The sequence below is a fragment of the Rhipicephalus microplus genome, chromosome X (genome assembly GCF_043290135.1).
Source record: "Rhipicephalus microplus isolate Deutch F79 chromosome X, USDA_Rmic, whole genome shotgun sequence".
In the NCBI taxonomy this organism is placed as follows: domain Eukaryota; kingdom Metazoa; phylum Arthropoda; class Arachnida; order Ixodida; family Ixodidae; genus Rhipicephalus; species Rhipicephalus microplus.
Window position 1 is genome coordinate 128,550,529 of NC_134710.1, and position 9,476 is coordinate 128,560,004.

The window sequence follows — 9,476 nt, forward strand, 5'->3', positions numbered from 1 at the left end:
TTATGCTCAAATTAACAAGACCCATAAATTATGCTCTGAATACCATGAGATCACGTGAATTCAGGGTGCAGTGTTAACACAACATGCTGGATCACATGGAAGCTTAATTTGAGTGTTTATGAAAAAAAAAAGTTAGTTTTGCTATATCAAACATGAGGAGGTAGTCGCCTCGTCCTTGTACATGCAGGTCCTGCTCCCGGCATTTAACAGTGATGGTTAAACGAAAGATCAGTCTTAAACTGTCATAACATTAGAAAGAGACTATGCTCTTGAGCTTCCTTAGGTCTCGAGAAAATATCGCAAAAGGTGCATGCCTTAAAGGCCCCTTGGACTTGGATAAAATCTGAATCGCAAAAAAAGCAAGAACCCCTGTCCCTTTACCTATAACCCATTTCTTTGCACAGAATTCCTGCAACACTGAGCACACTGCCCTTGTTCTCAATACAGACACAATGCATAGCATGCATTTTGTAATGACCAACAGAATGGCTTAGCCTGCAATATATGCACACTGAGGGAAACTAGTGTTCAATATTACTTTGACTAGCGCATTTATAGGATTGCAGAGCAAGACTTTCAAATGTCAAAAAAGCCCAGATCAATTATTTGCAGTCAACATTACATGAACAGTACCATATGAACCTCATGAAGCCCTATCAACCGGATTGCAAATCTAGTCACTTTTTGTCACACTCCTGCACTTTCCACATAGAAGAATTTGCCAATTAGGAGATGACAAAATTACATACCGAGGTCTAGAAAAGATGCAGGTCATGTTCTTAGAAAGAATGTGTCATTGATGAGGTTAAAGAAAGATAAGTTTTGCTTCATATAAAGTAACAATGGTCGTTGAAAGCATAGAGTTTCCTAAATATCCACTGGAACTCTGGTGCTAGTGTCTATGGGAGCTGCAACGCATGGCGCTTCAGCGAGCATAGGAATGATAGTACACGGCTTTGTCTAATCTTCGTACTTCAGGCTCCGTGTGTGTTCATATAGCTTGGAGCTGTTCTCTCACGAAACAAAAAATCAGCGAATGTTCAGCTGTTGCACTTCACATCTTTTACGCTTACCATTTCAAATCGGGTCACAAAGTTCAAAATTGTTTGTTCTTTTCTTCAAAACAAAACCGAAACGCAGCAATAAACGAAGCCACAAGTCTGATTCGTCGTCCGCAAGTACAAAGACTAGGAAAATCCGTGTATTACCCATCAATACCATGGTCCCTGAACGATTGCATAGCCAGAATCCCCTCTAGTTAATTTTAGGAAACTCTATGGTTGAAAGTGTCTGTGGCAAGATTCTCCCCTTTGTACAGTTTATAAAGACGAGCGTAAATGGCATACTTGGAATTTCATGTCTATGAAGAGACAAAGTATAGGTTTCAACTAAAATTTCGACAGTGGCACGTTCACTGCATGCATACCAACATAAAATGCGCCATACCAACACGAACGCATACCAACACTAACGCAGTGCACGAATGTTTCAAGTTAACTGCAATTACTAGAGTTCTAGCATATCGACAACCCTTTTTTTTTTTTTCCTTTCTCATTCTGCATATTCCCCTCATCCAGAACGTTTCCACTCTTAGTTGCAACAAAAGCAGAAGCAAGCATCAAACTGTCCATTGACAGTGCACATATGGTAACAGCTGTGTCCCCAACCCTCATGTCGGTGCACATGCTGCATAGATGATGCCAGACCACCCAGATTATCAAAGCTCAGTAGCACTGTGTTTGGAAAGCGCATGGGAAGAGAACACCTGGGAAAAACAAAGCATTCCCAGCAGCCTTCCGACCATGAAATTAACTCTCCCAAGGATCTAGAGTAAATTGTTATGGTATTCAAGGCAGGATACACCTCCCTCTTTGCAAAATATTTCTTTTTCATTAATGATGCCCTTACAAAAGAAGTTATGAAATCTCTCAATCAACACTGAAAAAATTTTACAATTTAAAATTATATTCAATTTAATGGCACGAGAAATATAGCTCCCATGGCATGTTTATTGCTAATATTAATATATCACTAGGCAAAAAATATGCATAATCATTGTTAACCAAGTTTCACACAACAGAAAACTTCCTTCTAGGAATTTATACTCCAGAAAAAACGCTAGGCCTGGGCGGAAGGCGCAGCACAGTCACAGCGAAAGCTAGAAGAGCAGCCTTTCAGAGCTTTTCAAAACACTCCTTGAGTAACTACTGCAAGTATGCTTGCTTGATATCTACTAAGGCATTAATAATGAAAATTTTTTGGGTGGTACGGCATTCGCTATGCTATCTTTCGTCATTCTTCCGAGAAGTGTAGTATCAGCTAAACATTTGCGAGAAATTTTGAGCCAATTATTCATGCAATGGCTGATGACTATAAGGAATTATGCCCAAAGTGGGTATGCACCAGTTAATAGGGGACCAAGAACAAGCTTTTTGTAATGAGTTGGAGCATTGAACGACCCAGTCATTACATCTATTCGCATTGTGCAACGACTGGTTCTTCTTTCGCTGTTTTAAAATGCTTTATTTGTTTATTTAGATACCCTAAGGGCCCGGAGGGCATTACATAGGGGGGGGAGGGATTTATAAGGAATGAAATACAATCACATTTATAAGTCGTATTAACATGATTGCTTTCCTGACATCCAGCCCGCCTAAGGCAAGTTGATAAGTCCCAAGCACCGGTGTGGATTGGTTATAGAATACTGGGCTCACACCCAGCGGACCCGGGTTCGAGCCCCCCTGTGTCATTGGTGCTAGGTTTCTTTTTCTACTTTCGTGCAATGTGGTTACAGACACCGATGGCAGACAACTGCGCGTGACCAGAGTTGTGATCTCATAATAGCTTTCACTGTAGCAATTTGTTGAGACGTTACGATACTGTTACGTCATTACATGCAGAACAGCTATTGCATGAAGGCAAAAGAAAGAGGTTATACTCTAATGTAGCAAATACTGTCGAACCCCTTTATAAGAGGCCTACAGTAAAATGCAGGTTAAATAAGAAAATGCATACAAGGTACCTTGCTTATAAAAGACAAGAATTGCTGCCCGGAGATTGGCTCTTATAAATGGGTTTAACTGTACATAATGTTGCCCAGAAAGCCAAGTAAAATGTCTGAAGTACTAGAAGAGATTTTACCAAATCCGGATGAAAAGTGCAAAGAGCTCCAAAGTACTATCAACGTTACTTAAATCGAAACACGGCATTATGCGAGAAAAATTGGTAGAGAATAAATGAGCTGCCTATTACCACAATGCTTATACAGTACTTACGAGCTGCCCTACTGTCTCAGACGCCAGAGGTAGGGTAGCTCTTGTACTGTAAAACTACATGCCTAACACAACAGCAGTGTCTTCCTAGCGGCTAACCTCCCAGTCCTTCCATTTTTCTCAGCCTCCACCTAGCGGCTCAAATACTGCACTTCCCAATGACTGTCTCCTTGAATGTTCAAATGCAAGCGAGCAGACACTAATGTATTTTATAATTAAGGTATTTCCTGCAAATTAATCTACCATGTCATGAGTCCTAATTTAGAAAACAGTTCCTGGAACCAGTTTGCACAAGGTGATATCTCTACAAATAAACACGCTTAACATTCTTCTCGCAGCCAAATACATGCTCTTAACACTTTTATTTGCCATGATATCAGTGTTTTACTACTCATCGAAGAATTTTATCATTGCAAGACATTGTTTCTAACCTGGCCGTATGTTCAAAGCAAATCTGCGTTGCAGCTGCTTCTCGTCTGCCTATCCTGCTAAGTTTAATCAAAACTTTCTAACATGATGCAAATTTATTTTGCCCTTATGTGCACTTTTTTTAGTACAGCCACCGAAGTAGTCCGCCGCAACAAATGCGAGTTGTTGCATGCTTCTTTCAAACATTTTAAAATTAGGAATCATGTTATTTTCCCTCACAGTCCTTTTCTGTATAGTAAACTGCCCCCCCCCCCTCCTCTGTATAAAGTCTGTTAAAAAAGAGGGCAAAAGAGTGCAACCGGCTTATCTTTGCAGAATAGATTACAAAAATAAATCTTGTAGTAGACAACGCAGCTCTATCTATTAAGGTTAAAAAGTGAGTCTGCCATTTCTTGCTCAATTGCCCATTTAATTACTTACCAATTAACTTATACCACTGCTCACTTTAGGACACCGGCTGAAACTGCAGCAATGAAAAATATGGCAGTGCTGCCATATTTTCTTGACAACTACCTTGAGACCTCTCCTCGGTGACATTTTCACGATAGAAAACAAACTGGTCTCATTCTTGAAACAGCAATGACTTCCCCAACCAATGTAGTAAAAATTAGTTTTTTTTATCACCTTGCTAAGCATTGAATCTGTTGCACCAAGCAATGAATCTTCATTTATACACCAAAATAAAAAAAAAGCTTCAATTGTATTACATGCTTTGGGCAACTAAAACCAAAAACGTGGAACAGTTTTACTAAATGAGTATGTATGACAACAGAGGTCGACCACCAGGCTGTTTTGCCAGATTATATGCCAGTAATGTAAAATATAAACAAAGAAGCATCATACTAACGAAATAAACTGCAGACTATTTGTACTGCACAGCAATAACATTATTACGCATGCAAGAGCAGACTCCCAAAGGCAGTTACCTCATCCACTAGATATGCACTGATTTGCGAGAACGGGGGTGCCACAAGGCACGTAGGTTGGGACAAGGCCACAGCCAGGGTTTAGTGCTTGAACTTGCTAAACAACTTTACAGACGCGCAGGTTTTTCCAAGGCCGACAGCTAAATGGGAAAGGGACGAAAATACACTTGTACGGAAAAACGGCTGACCCACATATCTGCAGGTGATCCGCACCTGCGGATGCAAAATCGGCCAGTATTGGCAATTCGGCAAGTATTGGCGTAGCGCTCACAGTACTACATTTCAGCAAGAAGCATGCCTTTGTCAGTGGAGGCATGCGTCGAGCAAAAACATAGTAGATCTAACGTAGGTTTCGCAGCAATTTTAACATTCTGCTCTCGACTAATCGGTCGCTACGTCCCGCGATTCATCATTTGGATTGCGTCACATGCCTATCCCTGAGTGGAACCCTATCACGTCCTACCCTATCGCTGACCTCAATATTCGGTAAATTCAAGGTGGTGGCGGTAGCTAGCACGTACGCCACTTGAAATGGTCAAAAGGTCACGCCTGATAGAGAATAGCACGTCTGGCAGTACGAATGTGGTCCTAACGAACAATCCCCGACGAAAACACTTTCAATCTGCTGCATGTGGGCCACGTTACTGCCGGCGATCAATACGGCATCGCGCTGCAGAGCTACCCAGCTGCTTCAAGCGCATCGTTTAACATCACAGGAACGGTTACATCAAAACGACCGCAATTCTTCTGCGTAACGACCGAAAGCTATTCGAAAAAGGAACAAACGAAAGCTCCCGACAGATCTGAGCAACTACACACGCCAGCCTCTGCACGAGCTCGGCAGAAACGGCGCGGCCGTTTTCGAGTGAGGTCACCCACCTCTCGTCTTGCGCTTCCACAAACTCGCTCTTGTCGCTATCCTTTTGAACAGGAATCATTTTTGCGTAGGGAACATCCTTTTTGGCCAGTTTCGACAAGGCAGCATCCATCGCAGTCTCCAAACGCACAACCGTCAAGGCACAAGATAGCAGGCGCGATCAAGCACGTGCAATGTAACTTTGTCGTCTTCGGATGCGATCGCAGCTTGAGCGAGAAACGGTGCGCCAGAGTTGGGCTCTTGGGATTGAACGGAGACAATGCCGTCGACCAACAGACTTCGGCGCGGCGCACGCTGAGAAAAGGACGGCCTCCGTTTCACTCGACGCCAGTGGCTAGTCACACTTCCTGAAAATCCGGTTTTCAAAGAGTCACCTCCCACCGCGATGACAGCTCACCTAGGCCTGGAACTACGTGGCTAGGCAGCCAGCGGCTGCGTCCTAAAGCGCGTTAACGTAGAGAGTAACGGCCCCAGTCGAGTCCGCAATCGTGGGCGCTCGTCGCACCGCGCAGGCCGACTCGGCGACGCATCAGAGAAGGGACTTACCTGGAGGGCACGGCAGATGGGAAATCACAACGTGCAGATTACTCTTAGCGCAGGCACCTTGCTCGCTAGCTTCTCGCTCACCTTCTGTCGTGCAGCTCCGTGCGCCTTTGTGCGTTCTTTAAAGGGCGGGGTTCCTCCTCGCACGCGATTGGCCAGAGTACGTCACGTGGCACAACAAACGGAGACACCACGTGCGCGTTTCTCCCGCACACGTACATCGGCGCTCGCTAAAAATAAAAGCTAACCGCCGCCGCTGCCTCCTCCTCGACCGTCTCTTCGTGCTCCTCATGCATGACCGCCTCTCTCTCCGTGTACGAGTCCAAGTAGACTCATCGATTTATGTCGCCGAGGGTACGTGACACGGAAAGCAGGCCTCTGAGCGGACTCGGGCTGAAGAGTTAATGCGCAATGCCTATTATTGCGTACTGCAGGTCGCTTTTGTTTGAAATTAGTCGCGGAGCTCAGTGACGCAATAAAAGGCGACCTAGCTAGCGCGAGATAACGCGGTCGCTCAGTGAAAGTCACAAAGAGCGAGCTGTCGTGCGCCTAGCCAAGCAAGGTCCTGGCAGTGCGTATTGATCTGTCTGGTGTTCGTTACAGCGCAGTCTCGGTCATTAGCAAGCCCAGAAAGTTTGGAAAAGCCGAATAGACACCTCTTGTTCGGAACTGTCGATTGTTGCATGCCGTGGTGTAGAAAGCTGGAAAGAGAACATAACGAAGACGGTGATTTTTATTTTATACCTATTTAATCCACGACAAGCTGCAGAAACCCGGGAGTTGAGCAGAGAGCGTGTTATGACAATGCACACTACATCACATACAGTGCATGCATACACAAAAGAATCGCAGGAAAAAGAGGAACCTTATGAGGAGGAGGCTAACGTCGAATTCGTTACGGAGATGTGGAATGGTAGCCAAAGGGGGCGGGGGTTAAACCCACCCGAAGGTCTTCAATTTTGCTCGCGCATATGTACAAATGCACGTACGGACATACATAAAGTATGGTTGAGCTTCTCCCGAATTTTTTTTTTTTTTTTGCTTCGCCCCTGTTCCACACTTGCAGCTTGGCTGCTAGAAATATTCCACGCAAAAACAATATTCTGGCAGGAGATGAAGCACTTCATTTCTCGTTCTTTCTTTCCTTTTTCTTGGTATTTTAATTCATATTTTGCAGCATTTTCTCGTTCTACGTTTATCGTAAATCAGAAGGCCGACGAGCAAAGTTAATAAATATTTTTTAAAAAATGAGCCCTTCAGTATAACGTACGACATGCTCATCTGGGCCAGTTAGTGTCAACCGTGAATGCAAAGCATGTAACCTTGGACTCCACTTATACAGTAAGCGGAGATCAAGACATGTGACATGCTTATCTGAATAAGTGACACGCAAGTGAATAGAACATGCGTATCACGACGTACCAGTTCTTCTTCAGCAACGATATCTGAAGTTTAGAAGCAAAGTGTTTAATAAAGAATAATCATTACTGTACACAAGCGTATGCAGGGTTCCGCTTCGGGGGTGGGGCGAAGTTCGTCGAAGCCCCCCCTCCCCCCTCTTCCCAATCATGTCCATGTATGGGGCTATAGCTTTGCGCCCCCCTCTCGCCCCTTGCGCACGCCTATGTTACTACAGACAAAGAATAACCAGCAGCGGTGGATGACATCTAAATCTGCGCGATAATTGACGATATATAAATAAGCAACATTTAAAGAGTAATTCATTACTTAAGCGCACTGTCTTCGTATGTGCAGCTTTTATGAAGCTCGATACTTTTTGCACCATGCAGTTTCGAGATGGCAGTCTAAAACATCACAGTGTACCATTTTGACAAAACTGCACGTGAAACACCGATGTATTTGATCATCGAGTTTTGGGACGGATAACGTTCACCTGCGCTACCACATGGCCTCCATGAAGTAATACCTCGCGCACTCATCGTATTCATCTCTCTACTTGTGCTAAAGTTACTAACGCGAAAGCTAAATTACTCGCACGTGTAGTAATCGTGGCCCGCGTGTTTGCATTGGACTAATTATACACCCAATTTCCCATGCCCACCGCTGCTTTGACCTAAATTCACAAATAATATTATTGCAGCTTGAAATGATAATAAAATCTTTCATCATCAACCATATTTGGAAGAGCCCGCGCAGTTCTCGTAGCTGGAGTTTCGCCAAACCGCAGCGGTTCACGACGGGCCTGGTTGAACTCTGTAACACAGCTGTCAATCCTACCCTTTCAGGTCGCGGGATCGAATCCCGGCTGCCGCGGCTGCATTTCCGATGGAGGCGGAAATGTTGTAGGCCCGTGTGCTCAGATTTGGGAGCACGTTAATAGATCCCCAGGTGGTCGAATTTCCCGGAGCCCTCCACCATGGCGTCTCTGATAATCGTATGGTGGTTTTGGGACGTTAAACCCCACATATCAATCAATCAATCCTTCCCATTATCTTCTAACTGATTGTGGATGTGTTAACGATAACTAAGGTTGCTATAATTCATGATGCCACTCCCAGCAACTAGAGGATGCGCAAGTGGCTGTTCCCCTCTTTTTCCGAAACCCCCCTCTGACCCGGGCTCTTGACGCTCCTTCTCGCAGCATTACTGCTACACGCGCTCGAAATCGTTTTTGGGCTTGTTTAACCTTGTACTGTAAAGGTCATGTTTTGTGCTTTCATAATGACTTCGGAGGAGCGAAGTCGCCAACCACGCCGCCGAGTTTAAATTTGCATGGAATGCCGCTGTGCTGACCTGCGGGCAAAGTCATTACTAGAAAGAATAATTTAAAAACGACTGATTTAAGCCCTCGTTAGCAACAGCTTCGTTAAAAACTAGGCTGTGAATCTGTGCAAGGTCGCCGAGCTAAAAGTTTGTATTTAAACTTTCCTCTTGCCCCCCCCCCCCCACACTCTTGAAAGACGCGGTCGCAATCTTGAATAAACGTGCAACCTATAAAAACTGTCACTACTCCTCCCCCCTCCTCCTCCCGGGTTCTCTCAGAAATAAAAAAAAAAGAAGCGAACGAAAGCATTTTGCTTTGGGCTTGTTTAACCTTGTATATACTGTAAAGGTCATGTCTTGGGTGTATTTACACATTCACGAGCATCTGTTGTGGAAAAATAATTATGCGCTACATCTGTTTAGGTAAATGTTATAAGAAGTAATGTTTACTTGAATTTCTTCAAATAGATCTTTAGAAATAATATGCATGATTGGGAACAGCTCTTCGAAATCGCTGTTTATTCGCGTAACTCTATGTATACCAACCAACCCATGTTTGCACGCGGTTTACACGAAAGGGCCAACGATTCGGAGTCCTTTCAAGTCATCGTAATTGTTTCTTTTTAAAAAACAGATAAAAAACATGTTGTTCTTTAGAATATAACAAAGGATGCCTGGCTGTAACAGTGTACAATGAGGAGACCT

The 9,476-nt window shown here is 44.0% G+C and overlaps 1 protein-coding gene across 4 annotated transcripts in view; it reads right to left on the reverse strand.

Annotated features, from left to right (window-relative positions):
• MESK2 (misexpression suppressor of KSR 2) overlaps positions 1–6,283 on the reverse strand; it is a 30,901-nt gene extending 24,618 nt beyond the window's left edge. For 2 of the 4 annotated variants that reach the window (XM_037427705.2, XM_075877687.1), the window contains exon 1: positions 6,132–6,283. In XM_037427705.2, coding sequence (XP_037283602.1) covers positions 6,132–6,268 — 137 coding nt within the window. In that variant the 5' untranslated portion in view covers positions 6,269–6,283. Of the gene's footprint in view, positions 1–5,506; positions 5,866–6,050 lie in introns of those variants that run through there. The other 2 variants (XM_037427707.2, XM_037427706.2) reach the window with 2 other exon arrangements.
• Positions 6,284–9,476: the final 3,193 nt, after the last annotated feature.